Raw genomic sequence first — 24,787 nt, forward strand, 5'->3', positions numbered from 1 at the left:
TGACTTGGCTTTTCTTGATGGATAGTCATAGACAGCCCTCTGTGAACTTCTGCTTTCCGTCTCTCCAGTGGGGATAGGTGCATGTACTTGGCAGCATATAGCCCCTGGTACATTCATACCACAAGATATTGATGACCCATTGAGGGCCCAAGGTCAAGAACATGAAAGAGCTGTGACTAGCTATTGGATGGGAGCAGCAGTGAGCCAAAGAAGAAATTAATGCAGAGTTTGAGTGTTAGCTTTGAGCTTTGGCCTTTGTGCTTTGTGACTTACCTGGAGCCTAGATGCCAGTGTGGAAGGATGAGACTCAAGTGTAAGCCTCTAGCCTGAGAGACTGACTAGATTACATTGCATGAGATCAAGAGTGGGCCTTGGAGGCAGACTGTCTAGGTTCTAAACTCTGCTCTACCCTTGATAAACTCTAGAGTGAAAAGATGCCCTCATCTTTTAGTAGGGTCTCTCCTAAACCTGTCTAGTGAGGGTGAGGTGAGATGATATAGGTAGAGCCCACAGTTGCCATCCTTAAGATGCTACTAAAACTGAGCCATTATTTTAGGCAGTTTGGAGTTGGAACCTAGACACACATATTCTCTAGTGGTTTCATGTATTTATGAAGCAAATGCTTAGTTGCTATTGTGTTGTGTGAGAGTGGATTTAGAGTGTTTGGGGAGACACTGATCAGGCAGCAAAGCTGTATTCTGGTGCTCCTTGTCTCAGTCAGATTACATCTCAGGTGATAGGGTCTGAGACGAATGTGCACCTAACACGCCAGATTTAGTGTGGTTGCTACAGAATGCCTCTAACTGTCCGAACATCGCCAATTCAAAAGACCCTAAGGAGACCCTTTCTACGTTGAGCACCACCTGTAATTAGGAAATGGGATGAAAGCAAGGAAAAAATGGTTTCAGGGCTATACAAAGTCTCATAGAACAGGAGATCTATCTTATGTGGGATCAGAAAAGAAACTGTGCTTAAGCAGAACCCCACAGGAGGCCTCTGGTCCTTTTGTCTGTGAACTCCCAAGGACCATGCAGGAGCCCTAGATGCGGCTCCCCAGCCTGCTCCTCTTCTCCCAGACAGCGACACTGTATCCTGGTGTGGTGTTCGGCATCTGCTTTGTGTTGAACTGCTTCATCTGGGGAAAGCACTCATCAGGAGCGGTAAGTGCCTCCCGCTGCCCAGCCCCTCTCCAGCAAGGAGAGCTGGTGCTGCTCTGGCCTGTTCCCTAAGGACATTTCCTGTAATTGTCCCCTTCCCTCTTCTGACTCCCCAGAGTTCTGTTCCAGCTGTAGGGGTTGAAAGTTGGCTAGGGTTTCCCCAGCATCGCCCATCTATCATCTGCCTGTGCCCTGGTCCTGTCCTTTCTGCAGGCTTGGAAACAGCTGGCCACAGATCACTTCTCTAAAGGGAGGTTTCCACATTCCAGGGGCCAGTAGGGGAATTCCCCGTGTTTCAGCCAAGTAAGAGCTTCCTGGTCTGCATGGATAAGGTCAGAGGGCTCACCTCAGTATTCTGTCAGTACCAGCCCAGAGTGGAGCTCCCATTTGCCCCACTCCTTGAGGTTACCAGCAGCTCCTCAGGACTCTGTCACAAGGGAGGGTGAGGATATGGGCCCTTGACCAATTCTCAGGGCTGCAGAAGTGGGTCAGGCACTTGTTAGGTGTGCAAAGGACTCTGGATACGGTTTGAGTTTAGGCTTCTTCCCAGCATCATAGGAACACTCCACCACCCCACCCTACCCCACCCCAGTAGTCAAGGTGGGATTTCTTTTTTTCTTTATTTTTTTAAAGATTTATTTATTATATGTAAGTACACTATAGCTGCCTTTAGACACACCAGAAGAGGGCATCAATCAAATTTCGTTATGGATGGTTATGAGCCACCATGTGGTTGTTGGGATTTGGACTCAGGACCTCTGGAAGAGTAGTCAGTGCTCTTAACTGCTGAGCCATCTCTCTAGCCCCTCCGGGTGAGCTTTCTAAAAAGCATAGAGACAGTAGGAAATGAAGCAGTGGAATCATCCAGAGGTTTGTGATGTGTACTCTTTTAGTCTTTCTCCTTCAGCAGAGATGTTTAAAAGGAGAGTATTTTAAAATTTACAATGAATGATGCTTATTGTAATACTGTTCTAAACATGTAACATCCTCTCTTTCTTATTGCTCTTTAGGCCGGCATACACAGAAATACATTGCATTATACATTCTATCACTCATTTCCCTCCTCACTGTCCTCTTCCTTGTCCCCTCCCCCCTCTGGCTGCTCACCTTCTTCCCCAGCTAACTCCCAACTTCTGCTTTCTTTTTTTTGGGGGGGGGGGTGGTTTTTTGGATTTGTTTTTTTCGAGACAGGGTTTCTCAGTGTAGCCCTGGCTGTCCTGGAACTCACTCTGTAGACCAGGCTGGCCTCGAACTCAGAAATTCACCTGCCTCTGCCTCCCAGAGTGCTGGGATTACAGACGTGTACCACCATGCCCAGCTCAACTTCTGCTTTCTTATCACATGTATTCCATTACCCTATTTCCCCTACTTGAAGATCTCTTCCTTCCTTCTAGTGACCCCCCTCCCTAGTTTCATGAGTTACATATACACATATATAAATATAGGTACACACAAAAATGTTTAATGTAGATTCCATGTATAAGAGAAAACATGCAGTATTTGTCTTTCAGAGTCTGGCTTATTTTAACATAATAGTTTCAAGTTGCATCCATTTCCTGCAGTGTTGGTATTTCATTTTATCTTCTGTATAGTCCATTTCCTGGCTGTTGTCACCAGTGTAGCAATAAAGGTGGATGTGCGGGTATCTTTGTAGTGTGCAGACTTAAAGTTCTCTGCAAATACCCAAGTAATATAGCTGGGCCAGGTACAACTTGTATTTTACTTTATACTGGTTTCTATAGTGGCTGCACACATTTGCCCTCCCACATTAATTCATTGTTAACATACTGAGTTTTGCACAAGTCTTATAGAAAATGACTTACAGAAGATGATGAGGAAGATGAAAAATATCAGTTCTGCCCCCATGCCCTTCTAAGGAAGTACTGTTAACTTGTATTGTAGGTCTTTGCAGACACACACACATCTGCGCACTGAATCTGGGAGCCTCGGCTGTGGCTCGGCTAGCACAGTGCTTGCCTAGCATGCTGGGAGCCCCGCGTCCACTGCAGCACTTCATGATCTCACTGTGCTAGTGCATGCCTTCCGATCCCAGCACCCAGGAGCTGGATGCAAGAGGATCAGGACTTCAAGGTTAACTCCCTAGGATACATGAGACCTTGTCTAAAAAATGAATTTTATGAAAATGAGTTCTTTTATATTCCAGACCCATGCCCTGCTCTGCTCCACTTGAAAGAATGTTGTGAAGCGTCATTTTAATCAAACTCTAGCAGTTTTGCCTTCTCCCTTGTTCTCCTCACACAGCTGGCCTCTTGTCGTGGCCTTGCCTTATGACACCGTCATGGCTCCGTGGCATTCTCAGTCCCCACTTCCTCCCTGAAGGAGGGGCTCCTGGGACGCTGAGGTTCCATCGTCACTGGAAGCTCACATGACCCCATCTGCACTCTGCTCTCCCCACAGGAAATTCTTGGCCTCAAGAAATTCAGGCCAGGAGCCCTGTGACAGAAAAGTCTGCAGGACCTTCCCCACCATAGTGACCCTGCTGCGCACGTGGCTTCTCCTTCTGGGGAGCCCAGAGCTGCCCATGCCACTTCTACCCCCTGCATGGCTTCTGTAGTAGGTATCGAGGCCTCCGCCCTCACAGCATTGTGTCCACAGGTACCGTTTCCCACCATGGTGGCCTTGCTATGTATGTGGTTTGGCATCTCCCTGCCCCTCGTCTACTTGGGCTACTATTTCGGCTTCCGCAAGCAGCCATATGACAACCCTGTACGCACTAACCAGATTCCCCGGCAGATCCCTGAACAACGGTGGTACATGAACCGATTTGTGGGGTAAGTCTTGACAGAGGTAAACTGGGGGCTTGCAGGGTGGGCAATGCCAGTACTCCCCTAAGCCTCTCCTTAGGAGAACATGAAGAGGCTACTTCTCAGAACGGTGCTGGGATCACTCTGCAGCAACAGCGGCGATTATTCTACTAGATGGCCTGTGAGCTCAGCTTCATGTCACAATGAAGACGAGATGCTGCAGACTGAATATCTGCTTAGAAGAAGCAGGGAAGCAGAGAGGTGGAAGGTGGCAGAGGTTAAGACCTTTGCTTAAGCTAGGGATATAGCTCAGTGTAAAACACTTATTTACCGGGCTGGGGAAATGGCTCAGTGGTTAAGAGCACTGACTGCTCTTCCAGAGGTCCTGAGTTCAATTCCCAGCAACCACATGGTGGCTCATAACATCTGTAATGGGATCTGATGCCCTCTTCTGGTGCGTCTGAGCATAGCTTCAGTGTACTCATATACATAAATATACCTTTGAAAAAGGAGCTGGGATGTGGTAGTGCATACCTTTAATCCCAGTACTTGGGGGACAGAGAAAGGGGAACTCTGTGAGTTGGAAGCCAGTCAGGTGTACAGAGCAAGTTCTATTCTAGGACTACACAGAGAAACCCTATCTCAAAAAAACAGGTCTACCAGAATATCTATGAACTGATGAGATGTTTATGAACATCTATGAACTGATGAGAGTTTTGGCCACCCTGCTCTTTTCCCAAGAAGATATAATGGATCACAAGTGGCAAAGCCTAGACCTCCCACTATGTAGGCCTTCTCTGTTCTGATGCTTAGGAGAGAGCACGGGCTTCCTGGGCGATAGTCAGGGTTTCCACACCATTAACTCTCCTCCTCTGCTGCAGCATCCTCATGGCTGGGATCCTGCCCTTCGGTGCCATGTTCATTGAGCTGTTCTTCATCTTCAGTGTGAGTACTGCTGACCCCTCATCTTTCCACCACAGCCTTGTCACACGAGCCTGCTCTCTTGCCCTCATTTAGGCACTCTGCTTCTTGCTGTTTGAAATTGCAGGAGTCCATTAATGGTCCTGCCATAAGAGGTAGTCAAGACATACTGTGTGAGGGGCTGATGCACGGAAGGGCTCAGCACATGGAAGCCCTCTCTGGTCTCTGAGCACCAGGCACACATGTTGTGCAGACATACATACAGGCAAAACATTCATACATACAAAATAATTTTTAAACTTTTTTTTTTAAGAAAGGCAAAGGGGGCTGGAGAGATGTCTCGCAGTTAAGAGCACTGACTGCTCTTCCGGAGGTCCTGAGTTCAATTCCCAGCAACCACATGATGGCTCACAACCATCTATCATGTGATCTGATTCCCTCTTCTGATGTGTTTGAAGAAAGCTGCAGTGTACTCACATACATAAAATAAATAAATCTTTTTAAAAAAAAAGGCAAGGCCCGGCCAGGCGTGGTGGTGCAGGCCCTGATTCCAGCCCCGCACTCGGGGCAGAAAGAGGGGAGCACTTTAAGGCCAGTCTGACCGACAGAGTTCCTAACTGCTAGGGTTACACAGAGAAACCCTGTCTTGAAAAAAGAAAAGACAAGCCGGGCAGTGGTGGCACACACCTTTAATCCCAGCACTTGGGAGGCAGAGGCAGGCAGATTTCTGAGTTTGAGACAAGCTTGGTCTACAGAGTGAGTTCCAGGACAGCTGGGGCTACACAGAGAAACCCTGTCTCAAAAAACCACAAAAAAAAAAAAAAAAAAAGGGAAAAGAAAAGACAAGTCAAGGTTAGGTGTAGTTGACCAACAGAGAATAAACAGAGAATTTTTGTAGGCTCTATCTCATATTGCTTTATTTGTTTGTTTATTTGTTTGTTTGTTAGTTTTTAATTGGTTTCTTTGTTTTTCTTTGGGGTGTGTGTGTGATTCTTGTGTCCCCCCCTCCCCCCGGGGGTTATTTTTTTTTATCTTTCTTAAAAGAGAAACCAAAAGAACATAAAATTAAGTGAGTAGGCAGGTGGGGTGGCCAGAATGGGAAGAGGGGACAACATCAAAATACATTATATGAAAAATTATTTTCAATAAAAAGAGCCTTAAAAAAAAGGGTCAAGAGGGTCTGGAGGGATGGTTCGGTGGTTAAGAGCACTGACGGGCTGTTCTTCTAGAGAACCTAAGTTCAATTCCTAGCATCCACGTGTCAGGTCACTACTGTCTATAACTGTAGTCCCATGGCATCCAATACCTTCTTCTGGTGTGCAAGTGTACATTTAGGCAAAACACCCCTATATATAAATAAATCTTTAGAAAAAAGGTCAAAGTTATGCAGGCCTGAAGGCCACAACGTGCACATGGTGTGGGGCAGGCTGCCCTCCGTGGTAGCTGCTGCTATATTGATCTGAGTGGGAGTGAGAAGAGCCCTGGTGGAGGAAGTGGCTGCCGAGTAGGTCCTGGCCCTGAGCTGAGCGGACCCCTGAAGCCATTTCTGGTGCCCACAGGCAATCTGGGAGAACCAGTTCTATTACCTCTTCGGTTTCCTGTTCCTCGTTTTCATCATCCTGGTGGTGTCCTGTTCACAAATCAGCATCGTCATGGTATACTTCCAGCTGTGTGCAGAGGTGAGGGGAGTGGGCCAGTAGGCAGGGGTGGGATAGGACCGATCCAACACTGACCATCTTCATGGGGCTTTGGGGAGACGGTGGACATCCCATGCCAGATGCCGCCTCAGGCTGTCTCACTCCCCTGCCCAAGCCATTTCCCACTTCACCCTGGAGTTCATGATGCCCACCTCACAGCATGGCCATGATCTGTCAGTATCAGACCCACTCCAGATAACTCCAGTTGGCAGGTATAGATTGTTGTCCTGGCTCCCCCATAGGAATTAGCTATTGTAGAGTGGATATAGGCCAGGTAAACAGTGGATGGGCCATGAGCCAGGGCTGAAATGCAGCTCTTCCACTAGGAGAATATTGTGGAGGTTACCTCAGTGACCCTCACCCGTGGGAAGTATATGCTCAAGCAAACTTATTTGTTACTATTTTTTTTTATTGATCTTTTTAAAAGTTGAGATATGGTTTATAAGCAGTAAAATTTACCCATTTTAATCTGGAATTCTGTGGTTTTTAGAAATCCAGATGTGGCATTGTCATGACAATCAAGCTATAAAACATTCCATTATCCAAATGTGACTCTTGTTACTTAGAGTCTTGACCCCTCTGTTGACCATGACATTTGTGGGAAGATGCCCTGTTCCTATGTGATCCCTCCTTTCTCTGCTACTTAGGATTACCGCTGGTGGTGGAGGAATTTCCTTGTCTCCGGGGGATCTGCATTCTACGTCCTGGTTTATGCCATCTTTTATTTTGTTAACAAGGTACTACCCTCTGGGGCAGGTCCTCCTCTGGGGGGGGAGGGGGGAGGAAGAGGCTATTGATAGGAAGCCAAGTGTCAGGATTGTGCTGTTACACCCAAGTGGAGACAACCAGAGCCATTTAGGAGTGTGTTCTCTGTTTGGAAAGAAACCTTCAGTCTGAATAACAGTGAGAATGCTATATGCAGAAACCCATGAGATTCTTGGAACATAAAGGCAATATGGCCTATAATCTCAGCACTGGGAGGCTGAGTCTGGCGGAGCTGAAGGTGAGGTATGTTTGTAAGTAAGCAAGACCATCTCTGCTGTGACTAGTGTGTGCGTGCTAGAACCCTGGCTTGGGGGTGGTGATATAATGAGGAGGACAGACACATATACAGGAAAGCTGCAATCAGGCACAGTCTGCTGCCACTGGCAACCCAGAATCTCTGAGTCTACTATGGATATAGCACAGGGGAGGGGTTGGCTAGTTTGGTAAGAGGTCTATGTAGGCAAGCAGTCTAAGGTGGGAGGAGGAAGCTGCAATTGCTAGTCTTTGCACACACTGATCAACCATTCACAAACACTTAGACTCCTGAGGAAAGCTTTGCCATTCTTCTTGAGCCTAGCATTGGAGTCCTTGACATGGCTGGGTTCATGTCACTCAGTTGGGGCGTCCTCTGCTCCCTGTACCTCTCAAAGGCAGAAAGTTACCTACATTAATTCTACTCAGAAAAGGTTGATAATACAGTACCCCTCTCCACCCCCACAGGGAAAAGGACAATAACATGAAAATAAAAACAGTTGAAAGGAATAGAGAGAAAATCAGGCTAGGGAACTAGCTCCACCTATAAGGTACTTCAGTGTTAGCTTGAAGCCCTGAGTCTGATGCCCCAAGACCCGGATAAAACACTGAGAACAGCAGCATGTATCTGTAGATCCAGCACTGAGAAGCCGAAAGCAGGTTCCCTGGTGTTTTGGGGCAGCCTGTCTAGTCAGGTGAGTTCCAGGTTTTGAGAGGCCCTGTCTCAAAAGTAAAGTGGGAAATAATTGATGAAGACACCCAATGTTTATACCTCTGGCTTTCGTACCCATGTGCACACACATTTGAATGCACACACAAGGACACATAGGTACTATTGTACTATGTGTACATAGGTAGACAAAGGAAGACTATTCACCGTGTCTCTAGGGCCCTTCTCTTCTTCCCTCAAGTACTCCTTGCTTCTGCAAGAAGAGAGAACGAGCCAGGGCTAGACTTGTGTCCTGGGGCCCTGCTGCTGCGCGAGCTCACACAGGCTAAGTGTGGGCTAGTAATCAACAGGAGCTGGCAAACCAGATGGGCCAGTTAGAGGGGTTTGGGGAGGCTTGGGGAGGACTCACCTCCAACATTGGAGATTTCACATGGTTTACTATCTCTGAAGCCCTCTGAAAGCAGTCCTCCGCCTGAAACCAGGGTGTGTTTGCAAAATAAGAGCTGTAGATCCAGTGGGTGAAACTTGGAATGCCCAAGTGTCCCCAAAATATCAGGTTGAAGAAAGGACTCCCAGATGGTCTGATGCAGTGCTCCACCCAGGAGCTTCTGCAGTCCCAGCAGATGAGCCCTTCTGCTTCAGAGCTCAGCAGCCAAGGTCACAGGCCGGTAGACTGCTCGTGAAAGAACGTTTTATTGGAACACAGCTATGCACACTCATTCACATGTCTGCTGGCTGCTTTCACACTGCAGTGACAGTCAAATAGTTGTAAACCACATAAACTATAAAACTGAGGGAAGAATAAAAATCTTCTGTGGTCCTTCAGACAAGGTTTGCTAAGCTAGTCACAGACCTTCCTCGGACATGCCTGTTCTCTAATTGGACATCTCCTGACATCTGACACTCTCAGTTTCACACCTCAGCCTGCCCCTGTGTGGCTTTATTCCTAGACTCCTCCCACCTCAATAGCCTATTTAAATCATAACTCTTGTGATTTACCATCAGATAACCAAATCTCAGCAAACTGACTGAAGCAAAAAGAATCTTTTGGCTGATACAGCTGCATGCACGGTTTAGCAAAAGGGAGTCCTATTTTTTTTTTTTTTTTTTTTTTTTTTTTGGTGTTTTGGTGTTTTGGTTTTTTCAAGACAGGATTTCTCTGTGTAGCCCTTGACTGTCCTGGAACTCACTCTGTAGACCAGGCTGGCCTCGAACTCACAAATCCGCCTGCCTCTGCCTCCCAGAATGCTGGGATTAAGAGCACACACCACCACCACCCGGTGCAAGAGGGAGTCTTAACCTCAGACTCTTAGGTCCAACATCTGAAATCGTCAGAGCTCTGTGCCCGTACCTCAGCCCTGGCTTTTGTCTGTAGGTAGGATCTTTCCATAGAGAAGAAGACAGCCATTAGCAGCCTGGTGTCTCCACTTTCTTGTTTCCGTAGCACTGAAACCTCAACGGTTTCTTCTGCCGTTGCATATTGCTTCCAGAGAAGGCCTTCGAGGCTCTGCCGTGGACACACACCTCTGGCTCTGCTTACTGGACTTCATAGGGTGCTGTGCTCCGATGGACTAGCTTGGGCTCTGTATTAGGAGTGGTGGCACCAATGAGGCACAAGATGAGGAGAATATTTGCCAAGACATCTGGCAGGCAGAGGGAAGCTGGGACCAGTGCTGGGCAGACACAAGTTAGAGATCTCATAGCTTCTTGCCCTTCCTCCGCCAGCCCTTCCACCGTCTCTGTTGAAAATCCAACCGGCCTACTCCTGAGGGCCTTTGATAACTGATGGCTTTAGATGACCTGAACTCAGGAAGGAGCCCGTTAGCCCTTCCTTTTGCTCATTCCCTTCCTGATTTGACCACTGTCTTGTTCCTTTCCCCTGCTACCTCCATCACCCCATCCACAGTCATAAAAAGTGTGTACATGAGAGATGGCAGTGCCATTTGAGGGGAACCTACAACCGTGGCCTTCACACTTAGGCTTAGAAGATCTCAGACAGGGACCTGATTTATTTCTTTGATGGGTTTTTTTTGGTTTGGTTTGGTTTGGTTTTTGGTTTTTTGGATTTGGTTTTTTCGAGACAGGGTTTCTCTGTATAGCCCTGGCTGTCTTGGAACTCACTCTGTAGACCAGACTGGCCTCAAACTCAGAAATCCGCTGCCTCTGCCTCCCAAGTGCTGGGATTACAGGCATCTTTGATGTTTTTTTAATTGGTTTTTTTTTTTTTTTCTGGGCTTGTTGTATTTTGTGAGGTGTATCTGCCCATGAGCCCTAGGACAGGCTCCTCTCAGGGCTGGTGCACTAGGCACATAGCATGCTGCCAGTGAGCTGTATTCTCTTCAACCACCAAACAGCACAACCACCATCTCTTTCACGTTTACCTCTCTCACTGAAGAGGCCAGCGTGCTCCAAGATAACAAGCATTGTGAGCTTTTGGAGATGCGTCCAGCATCCTCAGGGACTGAGGCACTGATGATGGTACCGTAGTCCTCGAGCTTGGAGCCTTGGGAGTCCCCACACACCTGCTTTTCCCTCCGGACTCTCTGATGCTACTCCAACCGTCCAGGAGTATTGTGATGCTGTTAAGGAACAGTGGGCCAGGAAGTGGGGCAGCGTGTCCATTTCTGCCTGACTCCCAAGGACACAAGGCCCAAGGCAACAATACTCTGGCCCTCGGTAGCCTTCTGTTGTGAGTCCTTTTACCTTGCCAAGTGTCAATTTCACAAGATTGGGGATGGGAGCATATCTTAGTTAGTTATCCACTGCTGTAGTTATAAATACCATGACCAAAAGCAACTTTGAGAGAAAAGGGTTTATTTAGCATACATTTCCACATCATTGAAGGAAGTGAGGACAGGAACTCTAACAGGGCAGGAACCAGGAAGTGGGAGCTGATCAAGAGGCCATGAAGAATGCAGTACAGTTGGGTCTCATGGAAGCATTTTCTCAACTGAAGCTCCCTCCTCTCAGATGACTCTAGCTTGTGTCAAGTTGACATAAAAGTAGGCAGCACTTGGGAGGCAGAGGCAGGTGGATTTCTGAGTTCGAGGCCAGCCTCAACAGAGTGAGTTCCAGGACAGCCAGGGCTACACAGAGAAACCCTGTCTCAAAAAACCAAAAAAAAAAAAAAAAGGTTTGCAGTTTGCCGCAGCACAGCTACCTGGCATTAACCCTTCATCTCCGTGTCCCTTTCCTCTGCCCTCACCCAGCTGGACATCGTGGAGTTCATCCCTTCTCTCCTCTACTTCGGCTACACCACCCTCATGGTCCTGTCCTTCTGGCTGCTCACAGGGACCATCGGCTTCTATGCAGCCTACATGTTTGTCCGCAAGATCTATGCGGCTGTGAAGATAGACTGAGTGGGTGGGCCAGCACGAGGCCCACTGGATCCTCGGGCAGGAGGCCGCCCTGCGTGGGGAACTGCAGGCACACAGAATAAAGTAACTCCTGCTCATTCGGAATGTAACTCCTGGCACAGTGTTCCTAGACCCCAGGCTGCATGGGGGCAGGAGGGCCTGTAGATAACTCTTCCATTGCCTTCATCTCATCCAGGCTGTAGGGATACATTTTTCTGAGGTTGTTTTTCTTCAGCTAAGAGTCGCCTTCAGCAGGAGCTTTCTGACCTGTTAATTCAGGTTCTTTCTGGTTTGGTTTGGGTTTTTGGTTGTTGGTTTTGGTTTTGGGGTTTTGTTTTTTGTTTTTTTGTTTGGTTTTTTTTTTTTTCCTTTTTTCAAAAAATAATGCAGATCCAGGATGGCTAAATGTAGGGTTTTGGTCACCGTCTCCATCAGCATCAGCTCTTCAGAGTTGTTGGCCACCCTACCGCTAACTGGAAGAGGAAACGCCGGGGCTACAGTGAAGGCTCCAAGCCTCTCTCTCATTGCCCATCCTCAGCACGACAGCACGACAACACAGCTGCAGCCCAGACATTAAGCTCAGTGCCAACCAAGCCCTGCCAGCCCTCCTCCCATTCCTCCCCAGCCTGCCCTCTGCTGCCCAGAACCAGGCTGCCAGCCAGGCCTTTGGTCATCGTTTGACTGGGAACACTTGGTCACTACAAGGACATGTCCTGGTTCCCTGGGACAGCAGGATCCCCTCATCAAAGCAGCCAGAGTTCACTGACCACCAAGGGAGAAATGCAACCTGCAGTGACTGATTTGTGCCAAGAAGCCCTGGGCCAGGGCCAAGTGTTTCCAGAGCCAAGTGCCCATGTGTGTATGGGAAGAGGTGGCTAAAGCCACTAGACTAGGGTGCTCACCCCTCAAGATTGATCCCCAGTCTTTCCCTCAGGGACGCCGCTCTTTCTAAAGGGTGATGGTGGACCCCTCCCCTCATTTCAGATCTGGAGTCTTCAGATCTCTTCCTTGAGATGGCCAGGGAGAGGAAGTCTCTCTCCTCATGGCCCTTGACCCCAGCATTTAGTCTCGGTTCTCTTAGCCAGACCCATCCCCTCTTCCTCCCATGAAAGTTCTTTTGGGGACACCCAGAAAACTTCTCTGAGAAGGAAAATGGAAGGTAAGTTGGGTTGTTCCTTTCCCAGTTCCTAGGACTAGGCAAGAGGCCAGTCTCCCCAAGTTGGAAGAGGCTCGTGTGCCTATCCTAGCCCCTGCAAACCCTGTGCACGTCAGAGTTTGCTCTTAAGTAGCAGAGACCAAACCCACCTTGGGTGTGGGATCAGTAACAGCCGCTCGCCCTTGCTCCAGTCCTTAGGGAACCTGCCAGGAGACAAAGCTCAGGACGCTGCTAGTGCTAGGAACACACCCTACCCCTCAGTGCCCCGCCTCCCGGCCCCTTCGCCATCCTCAGTCAATCAGTGCACCTCTCAATCTCGCCTCACAGTGATTCCGAAGCACTGAGCGGCATCCACCAAGAATCAGGCTGGAGAAATGGGAACCCAAAGAGTGGAGAGTGATTGGGAGTTACTTGTTCATTCAAATCTTGCACCCCCCTCCCCAAGGTTCTCATTGTGGGGGAGGGATGGGGAAAGGTTCAAACATTGTCAATTTTTCTGACTTTTTAAATCATCATCATTATTTTTAATTAAAAAAAATGCCTGTATGCCTTTTTCTGGTCCAATTGTAAATAAAATGCCATTGTGTGTTGTCTCGACTCACATGCAAGGGTGTGGAGATTGAAGAGCGACCATTTCCCCGCATGGGCTGAGTGGCTGCTTTTGCAGCTCAGTGTCCCACCTGGGTTCTCAAGGACTCAGGCCTTTGCTGCTTTGTGCCTTCTGTCAGCTGCTGCTCAGCCCTCCGTGTGCAGTCGCAAGCATTTGCCCCTCTGAACAATCGGGAAGTAGCAAACAAGTAGGATGCACATAAAAGTGAAACTTGGTTTGAGGGTCAGAATTTGTGTCAAGTAGCATGCTTTCAAAGCAATAGAAAGTTAGGGTCAAGCATCCCAGAACTCGGGAGGCTGCATTGGGTAGATCTCTGTTGAGTTTATGGCCGCTTAGAGCTACATAGTAAACCCCTGGGTAAGGTCCTACATGGATAGGACTGGGTCATAAGGAAAGTGTAGGCTTCCCTTAGTGTGGCTGGACTCAGAGATGCAAATGGTGGCCTTAAGACTCTCCATTGTGTCTCTGGCCTCATTCTCAACTGTCTTCTCAGGGAAGCAGGAATTTGATATGCCCAGAAAAGGAGAAAGACAGCTTCTTTCCTATGTCACTGTATTTGAGAATATGATTTCAGTATGGAAACCCAAAGAAAGATTTCGACTAGACTTGTATATCTTGTATACCTTGAAAGAGATTACTGGAGTTAAATGTTGCCACAACACCTGGCTGTCATTTTCCGGCTGGTACGTTGAGCATCTCTTCCATCATCCACATGCGTTTCTGTCCTTGGGTTTTTGGAGATGGCTCTGGCTTCTGTAGACCCTGCTGCTGCCCTGTAGATCCACCTGACGCTACATTCCAAGAGCTGGAATTAGAGGTGTGCCCCACCAGTGCCAGGCCACATGCCTTCCTTGATTTGTTCAAATCTTCTGCCTTTTTTGGGGGGGAAGGGGGTCTGATTTTTAGGTTCTCATGATACAAGTCTTTATCAGATAAGTGCTTTGCAAATTTTTTCTCTTAAGTCTGTGGCTTGTATTTTTATCTCTGTGTCTTGAAAAGGTTTCAATTCTTTTTCTTAGAAGAAAGAGAATGACCGTTAGTGCAATTACAATGGCAAAGCTAGCGAGCACAGATTCTGCTGTCTTGAAGATGTTTTCTGCAGTTTATAAACGTGTGGCCATTTAAGCCACCAATGAGTATGGTAGTGGTTTCAATGGTCTGTGTGTGTGTGTGTGTGTGTATGTGTTGGTGCCACAGAAACCAAAAGATAATGTCATTTCCTTGGAGCTGGAGTTATAGGCAGATGTGAGCCACCCAGCACAGGTGCTGGGAACTGAACCGAGGTGCCCTACAAAAGCAGTATTCACTTGACCATTAACCCATATTTCCAACTCCTTTATCATGGTTTTTGTTTTTAAGATTTATGTATGTGCATGCACTGTCTCAGACACACCAGAAGAGGGCATCAGATCCTATTACAGATGGTTGTGAGCCATCATGAGGTTGCTGGGATTTGAATTCACGGCTTTCAGAAGACCAGTCGGTGCTCTTAGTCATTGAGCCATCTCTCCAGCCCAGCTCTTTATTCTTGCATTGACCTTGATGGTTACCTATCCCATCCTCCTTTTTACTTTTTAACTATCATACGCCATATGCAAATACATTAGACCTCTCTCTCTTTTTTAATTGCTCTCTTCTGGGAATGAGTACAGGGAACTTGCTATGTAGACTATGCTGGCCTCAAACTCAGAGATACCACTTACCTACCTCTGACATGCTGAGATTAAAGGCCTGTGCTACCACCCTCATCTGCATTCCTTATGAGGACCAAAATTCAGCTGAAGGCGCTCCTGGTTTTGAAGGGGGATTTATTTGTGCAGCTGCCCATAATTCTTAGTCCACAAGTTAAAAACAAATAACTAAGAAAGTTAGACTTCAGTCAGGTCATCATCAGATGATCCTTGCAGATGCTGATTTTGATGCCATCACTATTATCTTTGCCTAACATAGGGTTATAGGCGCTGTCTAGGTCTCTCTCTCTCTCTCTCTCTCTCTCTCTCTCTCTCTCTCTCTCTCTCTCTCTCTCAATCTCAGTACTTTTAGCATGTGTATATTTTGCTTGTATGCTGTATACCACCCTGCTGAGGCCCGAAGAGGGTGCTGGGAATTGAACTTGGGTCCTCCGGAAAAGCAGCCAGTGCTCTTTTAACAACTGGTTAACAGCTGGGTAGTGGTGGCGCACAGGTTTAATCCCAGCATTTGGGAGGCAGAGGCAGGCGGATTTCTGAGTTCGAGGCCAGCCTGGTCTACAGAGTGAACTCCAGGACAGCCAGGAGAACCCCTGTCTCAAAAAACCAAAAAAAAAAAAAAAAAAAAAAAAAAAAAGGGCTGGAGAGATGGCTCAGTGGGTAAGAGCACCGACTGCTCTTCCGAAGGTCATGAGTTCAAATCCCAGCACCCACATGGTAGCTCACAACCATCTGTAAAGAGATCTGACACCCTCTTCTGGTGTCTGAAGACAGCTACAGTGTACTTACCTATAATAAATAAATAAATCTTTAAAAAAAAAAAAACCAAAAAAAAGAAAGAAAAAAGAAAAGCAGCTGGTTAACAGCTTAATAGCTCTTTAGCTCTCATTTTGCTTTGTTTTGCTTTGCTTTGTTTTGTTTTAAGAAGCTTTATTGTTACACTGAGGTCTGTGATCCATTTTAAGGAAGTTCTAATGGGATAAAGTGGATCCAATTGGGATCCCATAATTAACAGAATGATACCTCCTCCTCCTTCAGTATAAACACTGGTGTAACAGCCTTGCTTATTTTCTGTTCGTCCACTTACCATGGGGAGTGTATATGTGATAAATATGTATTATATAGTCATATATAATAATATATATTTTTTAGAGGTCAAGACTCTAACCATCGTGTGGTTGCTGGGAATTGAACTCAGGACCTCTGGAAGAGCAGTCGGGGGTTTTTTGTTGTTGTTGTTGTTTGTTTTTTTGGTTTTGGTTTTGGTTTTGGTTTTGGTTTTGGTTTGGAGACAGGGTTTCTCTGTGTAGCCCTGGCTGTCCTGGAACTCACTCTGTAGACCAGACTGGTCTCAAACTCAGAAATCCGCCTGCCTCTGCCTCCCAAGTGCTGGATTACAGGTGTGTGCCACCACGCCCTGCTGAGCAGTCGGTGTTTTTAACCACTGAGCCATCACTCCAGCCTAATTCTTGACACCTTTTAAACCCGTTCTGTGACCCCTAAGTCCTTTCCTGAACAGAGGCATCTGTCCTTGCCAGATTAACCTGAAACACTTCACCTGCCATGACTTAGCTTCATTTTTCTCAACATCGTAAGGCAGCCTGCAGCACGGCAGGTTCACCCTTGGGCCCTGGCCCAGGTCCAGCCTGGTTCATGCTACTCTTGGTCCAGCAGGACCAGGGTCCATGTGCCTAGACAGGAGAACCCAGCCTCCACAGTGCGTAAGAATGGCCATAGCCTCAGCTGCAGTTCAGATCTATTAACATGGACACTGGGAGCCACGTGCAGCCCTTACCTGAAGCCAGCTGAAGCTGCCGCACTCCGAGCGCACTCTTCGACACTTGTGTGTCTGCTTAGTTGCTCTGTTACCATTCTTTGTTCTTTGCCTTGGAGCCTTTAACAGAAGTCACTTGCTTCTCTCTGAGTGGGTTTCTTTCTGGGTTCCTATTCTGTTCTGCAACTCTATTTGGTTTTACACTAGTACTATACTTCGTTACAGTCTTTTGTCCTTCACATTTTTATACAAATTTCATATTTACAAGTACAAAAGACAAGAGCAGTCTAGGAGCCTGGGCAGCTGCAACACTAACTCTATAGGCATTGTCATCCCAGATGCCAAGGCTCCATCTTGTTCCAGGCTAAGTCTGACCGGGGAAAGGCTTTCTGGGGCTGGAAAGATGGCCCAGTGTGTAAGTGCTCACTGCAGAAGCATGAGGGGCTGGTTTCAAATCCCCAGCGCCCACAGGAAGAGCTGGCTCTGGTCCCACACACCTGCAGCCTGTGCTGTAGGAGGTAGAGACAGGATTGTTGGCTGGTAGTCTGGCTCCAGACCCTGCCTCAGGGGAGTGCAGCCGGGAGTGACAACACTGACATCCTCCTGTGGCCTCTGCATATGGCTGAGCAAATGCTGTTCTTTTAACATGTTCTTTAGTTGCTTTAAAGTTACACAGAACTTTACCAAGATGTGAGTACGGCGCTGACACTGGACATCCACACTAATGACAACAGGATGATCATTTCCAGAACCAAGCCTCTGACCCCAGGCCAAGGATTCAGTCCTACTCACTAGGGTGCTAACTGCACAGCATCCACAGCAAAGCCCTGACCCGAATCCAAACTAACCTCATGAGCTGGACCAAAGAGTAGGCCACCAGAAGAATACAAAAGAGAGGGGTAGAAATACAGCTAGGACTTCTGAGGGTGTGGTGAAGAACCACAACACTGCTCTTTGGTAGCAGAGACACAGGAGTCTTCCAAAGAGCCTACAAGGTTTGTTTTGTTTTGAAGATTTATTTATTTTATTTATATTAGTACACTGTAGCTGTACAGATGATTGTGAGCCATAATGTGGTTGCTGGGAATTGAACTCAGGACCTCTGAGCTTGCTCCAGCCCACTTGCTCTGACCCTAAGATGTATTTATTATTATATGTAAGTACACTGTAGCTGTCTTCAGACACACCAGAAGAGGGCGTCAGATCTCATTATGGATGGTTGTGAGCCATCATGTGGTTGCTGGGATTTGAACTCAGGTCCTTCGGGAGAGCAGTCAGTGCTCTTACCTGCTAAACCATCTCGCCACCCCCCTGCAAGGTTTATATGAGATGTTTCCAGTTCCTGGGTGTCTAGTGAAAGAGTTGATTGTTGCTCAATGATTCTGCTCTCTTTGGAAAACTTCTGGTTTTTCCGGCGGTTTTATGTGTTTCCTGTTTTACCAGGCAGACCTGTGCAGTCCACCTGCTTGGTAGATGAACGCTGTTCTGCTGGCACGGGGTTAACCACACGAGCGCTGGGAGGTCTTGCTGAGCTCACCACTTGTCTCCTGAGTTCAGCTAGTACAGTACACATGGCTACATTGCTGTGTTTGTGTTATCATGTGCATCATGTGCATTGTGTCCCCCGTGCCATCAAGTGCAGCTTCAGCAGAGGAAACCCAGGAAGTGGTCTGTTACGGCCTAGCCTAGTTACTCTTCCTGTTACCATGATAAAGCAATTTAAGGGAGGAAGGGTTTATTCTGCATTGCAGTTGGAGGAGATACAGTCCATCGGGGACTAAGGCATACATAGCAGGAGTGTGAGGTGGCTGGTCATGTGACACCCATGTCATGAAGCAGAGAGCCCTGAGTGCTAGTACTAGACGTCCTTTCTCCTTTCTAGTTCAGTGCAGGGCCACATCCCTTGAAACCACGAAGTGGGTCTTCCAGCTTCAATTAACCTGATCTAGATAACCCCTCACAGATGTGCCCAGAAGCTAACTTAAATTTAGATAATCCCTCACTCGAGTATGGGGACTTGTCTCCTGCTGAGACTCCATCCCATCACATTGACAATCAAAACCATCACACCCAGAGGCTAACGTAAATCTAGATAATCCCTCACTTGAGTATGGGGACTTGTCTCCTGCTGAGACTCCATCCCATCACATTGACAAAACCATCACAGGCTTCTAGGGCATTCTTCAATGGGAAGGCTTCCCAAACTCCTCTTCCCGTTAGATTCACACCACCCTGTAGACAGTGGTTCTGAACATGTATATGCACACTGGTGCTGAACTGAACGATTGAGCACAGTCTTAGAAGTGCCAAGACCAGGCATTGTGTGCGAGATGGTCACTTGGGGACAGCTCACTCCCTGAATGCTGAGTCAGCTTCCTAACTGGCCAATACTGATGCCACAGACCGCAGCCGACAGAGACACTGGAGAGCCCCACCGTGCCCCTGTCTCTGAGGCCACTAGGACTCCTGCACTGCCATTGGAGCTTTTTAAAATATATGTATTTATTAGGGGTGGGGAGGGGGTGGAAGGAGAAAGAGAAAGAAAACACCATGGCACATGTAGAAATCAAAACAACTTTCTAGAGTCGGTCCTAGCCTCCTGCCCCGCTGAGGCACGGTCTCTCTTGTTTCTGTGCCTGGATTGCATATTGCAGACTCGCTAGTCCTTAAAGCGTCCAGGTGCACCTCCTGTCTCATCCTGCTAGCTGACCTTTAGGGGTGCAAGGATTACAGGTGTATGCCACTGCAGCTGGCTTTGGTTTTTGGTGGTGGTGGTGGTGGTGGTGGTTTGGCTTGATTTGGTTGGTTGGTTGGTTAGTTGGGTTTTCCAGAAGGTTTCTCTGTGTAGCCCAGGCCATCCTGAAACTCACTCTGTAGGCCAGGCTGGCCTCGAACGCACACAAATCCACCTGCCTCCGCCTCCCCAGTTCTGGGACTAAAGGTGTGCACCGCCACTGCCCGGCTTTTGTTGTTGTTTTCTCACATGGATTCTGGGATTGGTCCTGGGTTGTCAGACTTGCACAGCAGTGTGAAAGTACACAGCTGTGTTTTCGGCCACTGAGCAGTCTTCATGGCCCCCACCTTGTGCTTCTCGCATGCGTGCCAGGAGAGTTTCCTCTGCTATAGCCTGCTTTTTAAGTAACTCTTAAAAATAGCCTTTGCATCTCGATATGAATTTTTTTTAGATTTATTTATTTTATGTATACTAGTACAAACTAGCTGTCTTCAGACACACCAGAAGAGGGCATCAGATCCCATTACAGATGTTTGTGAGCCAGCATGTGGTTGCTAGATTGAACTCAGGACACACACACACACACACACACACACACAGACACGCACATACAGGGCACTCAAGCACATGCACGCACAGGCATGCAGGGATCTATATAGTACACATGCGGGAGTCAGGGAATAACTTGCAAGTCAGTCCTTTGCTTCCACCCGGATGTGGATTCTGTGGGCTGAACTCAGGTCGTTAGGCTTGGTGGCAAGTGTGGTTGCCCACGGCGCCACTGCGCCACTGCACCACTGTGCCAGCTCCTACTTTGTTCTTTTCTAGTAGCTTCAGGAGCCCGATAACCTGTTTCTGTCTGACTAGAGATGAGTCTCTGAAGCTGCCTTTCCGATGAAGAGCACGGAGACTCAGAAGGACTGTGTGATGAACTGAGAGCCCCTTACACAGCAGACACTCAGTTATTTCTTCTTAGCTGCTCGTGCAGAGGGCCTAAGGGTCTGTTCCCAACAACCACATAGTGGCTCACAACTGTCTACAACTCTTATTCCAGGGAACCAACCCCCTGTTTTGGTCTCTGTGTGCACCAAAAATGCACGTGGTGCACACATGCGCATGCATGCAAGCAAGACACTCAAGCAGAGAAAATCTTTTTTTTAATTGGAGTGTAGCCAGAGGGTGGTGGCGCACACTTTTTTTTTTTTTAGGTTTATTTATTTTATGTATATGAATACACTATTGCTCTCTTCAAACACACCAGAAGAGGGCATCGGATCCCATTACAGATGGTTGTGAGCCACCATGTGGTTGCTGGGAACTGAACTCAGTTAACCATTGAGCCATCTCTCCAGTCCCACATATAAAATCTTAAAAAAGAAAGAAAGAAAGAAAGAAAGAAAGAAAGAAAGAAAAGGAAAGGAAAGGAAAGGAAAGGAAAAGAAAAGAAAAGAAAAGAAAAGAAAAGAAAAGAAAAGAAAAGAAAAGAAAAGAAAAGAAAAGAAAAGAAAAGAAAAGAAAAGAAAAGAAAAGAAAAGAAAAGAAAAGAAAAGAAAAAAGCCCTACCTGCCTGCCTCTTTAGTTTGGTAGTGACTAGTGACTTGACTTGAGTGTTTTAGGAGTCAGTACCCTGTGACAGCCACCACAGTACACATGCTCTCTGAAGGCTCCCAGGAAGGACTAGATTGTAGCCACCACAGGTGGCCCCATGCTTGCTGGGTCCTCTCCCCTCTCCCCTTTGTTAGTAAGAGTCCAGAATGGGACCCACTTCTAGCCAGCAAGTTACAGGAAATCATGGTGGCTCTGGAAAGGGCTGTCTCACTGTGAGCAGAATCAGGGGCGTTGCCAGCATGTCCCCGTGTGACTCTTGGAAGCCACTGCCTTGGCTCTGATTGGAGATCAAAACCAGCATGCAGGATTGCAGACAGGACAAGGTCCCAGTCCTTGAAGACATCAATGAACTGATAAAGCAAAAGGCCCCAAGCTTCTCTTACCTGAGCAGTCTCTATGTAAGTCAGGTACAACCTGTTATCTGCTTCCAGAAGCTAGCTCACTGGATCAATCTCTTGGCAAGGCTGAAGGTATATGTGGATGGAGAGGGGACCCCCTAGAACATCAGGACCTTCTGAATGCCTGTGACCCTTTAATGTAGTTCCTCATGCTGTGGCGACCCCCAACCATAAAGTTATTCTCTTTCTTTTTTTCTTTCTTTTTCCTGCTTGCTCTGGCCCAAAGATTTATTTTATTTATTATACAAAAGTCACTATAGCTGTCTTCAGACACACCACAAGAAGGTGTCAGATCTCATTACAGATGGTTGTGAGCTACCATGTGGTAGCTGGGATTTGAACTCAGGACCTCTGAAGAGCAGCCAGTGCTCTTAATGACTGAGCCATCTTCCCAGCCTCCATAAAGTTATTTTCATTGCTACTTTGTGACTGTGATTTTGCTGTTAGGAACAATATAAATAGGAATAACAATATAAATAGGCTTTATCAGTTCATTGATGTCTTCAAGGAACTGTTAGGAATCACAATATAAATATCTGTATTTTCCAGTGATCTCAGGTGACTCCAGGGATAGAACCCACAGGCTGAGGACCGCTACTCTAAAAGGATTCTGTCTCCCTGCTTAGGAATTTCCAGTTTCTCCTTTGGAGCAGGACATTGGCTGAGGGCTGTGGAAAGACACCTGAAGTCACACAGTAGGGAACGGTCGGTCGAGGCAGGAGTGGCCTCCCAGCTCGTGCCCGTTCAACCACAGCTCCCCACCACCTCCCCGAGGCTCCCTCCTGTACCCCACAGCTTCCCACTCCCACCCCAGGGCTTCCCACCATTCCCCATGTTTCTGCACCATCACCCCACACCCGAGTCAGCTCTGATGGGGCCATCGCTGGGGAATTCAGATCCAGGCTGCAATCAATCAATGTTCTGATGCGGAGCAAGGGGCAAGCGGACATGGCACTTCCTTGAATTTTTGTGCTGAAATAGTGTCCCTGAAGGAAAATGTCAAAGTCCCCAGGGCTGTAATCAAGACAGTTGCTGATTGTGAGCAATTGCCACAGTTTAGGCGCAGGTTTTTCTCAGATTGAAAGTAACTTGTCCAAAGTTTTATTTCTAGGCCCAAAGTACAGGGCAGATAACTCGATGAGGTGATAAAAAACTGGGCTCACATCACTGCTCGAGCGAGCTCGAGGGACCAGAAGCCTCTGCTCACTCTGCCCCTCCACATCTAAGCTCACAGCCGCCTCTCGGGGAGGGGCTGGGAAGGGGTCTTTATTGTTCCTGTTCCCAGACTGCCTGGAGAGTTCCTATCCCTGCAGAGATTTGAACCCTGAAGTGCTTTCAGTGATTCCATGTATTTGTCTACAGCCCCCTGGCCAGGGGGACCTGTTTGCCCTTTGCCCACCTGGAAGCCCATCTGTGTAGAATGACTGAGTTCCCAGCTGTACCAAGCCTGATTCCAGGTGAGGGGAGACACTAGTGAAGAAGTCCCCAGAGTCCCAGGGAAGCAGCTGCTCAACCTGAGCTGTTGCAGCCAGGCAGTGGTGGCACTTTAATCCCAGCACTCCGGAGGCCAAGGCAGGTGGATCTCTGTGACTTTGAGTCTATCGAGTAAGTTCCATCCAGGACAGGCAGGGCTAAACAGAGAAACCCTGTCTCAAAAAACTAAAAACAAAGCCGGGCGGTGGTGGCACATGCTTGTAATCCCAGCACTCTGGGAGGCAGAGGCAGGTGGATTTCTGAGTTCGAGGCCAGCCTGGTCTACTGAGTGAGTTCCAGGACAGCCAGGACTACACAGAGAAACCCTGTCTCGGGGAAAAAAAAAAGCAAATCCAAAAAAACCAAAAAAACCCAAAAAACAAAAAACAAAAACAAAAAAGACAAAGAAAACCAACCAAATAAACTAAAAACAAAACAAACTAACAAACAACAACAGACTTGCAAGCCAACAAACAAAAGTAAAATGCAACAGAGGCAATGTACGCTTCCAAACACGCCAGCCAGTGGAAGGGGACAGACATGTGATATGGTAACTTCCAGAAAGGTTTGCCTGAAGACATGAAATGCATTTTCAAAGGTTACAAGTGTGTTGATGTCTGGAGAAGCTGCTAAAGCGAGGGAACAGGAAGCACGATCTCAAACCCCGGGTTTAAGGCTGGCGTGGCTGGAAGGCTAGCTGAAGGGGGGGGGGGTTGGGGGCAAGGTCAGTTCTTAAGGCTCTTTCAGGCGGTGCAGAGCCAGTTTGCTTTTGTCCTGTAAGGGAGCCCCCAGAGGATTTGGAAAAGAAGGACATGCATTTAGAGAGCCACTGTAGCTATGTAAACTCCCGACACACAGTAGCTATTCTCTAAGGGCAGGTGGCTATTGAGCTGAGGGAAGAGACCCGAATAGAAAGAGTGTTAAGGTGTGTGGGTAAATAAACACACCTGAAGCACGAGCTCCTTCTGTGGGCAAGGCTTCCGCTCCACAAGGGCAGGGGACACGGCTGAGGGGGGGGGGGAGTGCCACCCCCCAGGAGCTGAGGGCACAGTGCTGCTGAACCCAAACCTAGGGGCAGGAGCCAGAGTAGCCCAACCAGCAGGCACAAGTTGGGCAAATCCCACCGGAGGCTGGTTCCCTACAAACAGCAGGGACAGATTTGGGGCATGAAAGAGGAACCCAGTCAGGCGGTGGTGGCATACGCCTTTGATCCTACGCAGAAGCAGGCAGATAGATCTCTGAGTTGGAGGCCAGCTTGGAAGTCCTAGGATAGCCAGGGATACATAGAGAAACCGTGTGCTCAAAAACCAGAGGGAGAGAGTGTGTGTGTGTGTGTGTGTGTGTGTGTGTGTGTGTGTGAGAGAGAGAGAGAGAGAGACCCAGATGGTAGAAGCAAAACCAGGCACTGGTTGCTCTTGGGAGTTTACGTTGTTCTTGGGAAACAGAATGGTTGTGGGGACCATGGAGGCTTCCGAGGAGAGCTACAGACTGAGACAAGGTCACCTGAAGTTACCAGGGATCTGGAGTAGCACTGTCCTGCCCTAGCTTGCTGCCCCTGGCTTGTGGGCCAGCCTTTCCTCTGAGCCATATCTGACCCTCCCCTTCCCTGACATACCCAGAATAAAGCTTTGGTCTGGCACCCCAACTGTTTTCAACTTCCCTACCCAGCCCTCTGCATCTCCAGCAGGCAGACACCATGTTGTGTTCAGCACACTGCATTTTCATATGTCCCTGTCTGGACTTACAGTTCGCCCTGCCAGAAA

General features: G+C 47.8%; 2 protein-coding genes across 6 annotated transcripts in view; one reads left to right on the forward strand and one right to left on the reverse strand.

Moving 5' to 3' along the window:
* Positions 1-13,336, forward strand: part of Tm9sf4 (transmembrane 9 superfamily member 4) — a 50,936-nt gene extending 37,600 nt beyond the window's left edge. For all 5 annotated transcript variants that reach the window (XM_052183940.1, XM_052183941.1, XM_052183942.1 and 2 more), the window contains exons 13-18: positions 1,077-1,160; positions 3,774-3,949; positions 4,804-4,867; positions 6,403-6,522; positions 7,188-7,277; positions 11,437-13,336. In XM_052183940.1, the coding sequence (XP_052039900.1) occupies positions 1,077-1,160; positions 3,774-3,949; positions 4,804-4,867; positions 6,403-6,522; positions 7,188-7,277; positions 11,437-11,586 (684 nt within the window). In that variant the 3' untranslated portion in view covers positions 11,587-13,336. The remainder of the gene's footprint in view (positions 1-1,076; positions 1,161-3,773; positions 3,950-4,803; positions 4,868-6,402; positions 6,523-7,187; positions 7,278-11,436) is intronic.
* LOC127686086 (putative testis-specific Y-encoded-like protein 3) overlaps positions 1-24,787 on the reverse strand; it is a 255,675-nt gene that overhangs the window by 226,256 nt on the left and 4,632 nt on the right. The window lies entirely within an intron of this gene.

This window comes from Apodemus sylvaticus, chromosome 5 (genome assembly GCF_947179515.1).
Source record: "Apodemus sylvaticus chromosome 5, mApoSyl1.1, whole genome shotgun sequence".
Taxonomy (NCBI): Eukaryota; Metazoa; Chordata; class Mammalia; order Rodentia; family Muridae; genus Apodemus; species Apodemus sylvaticus.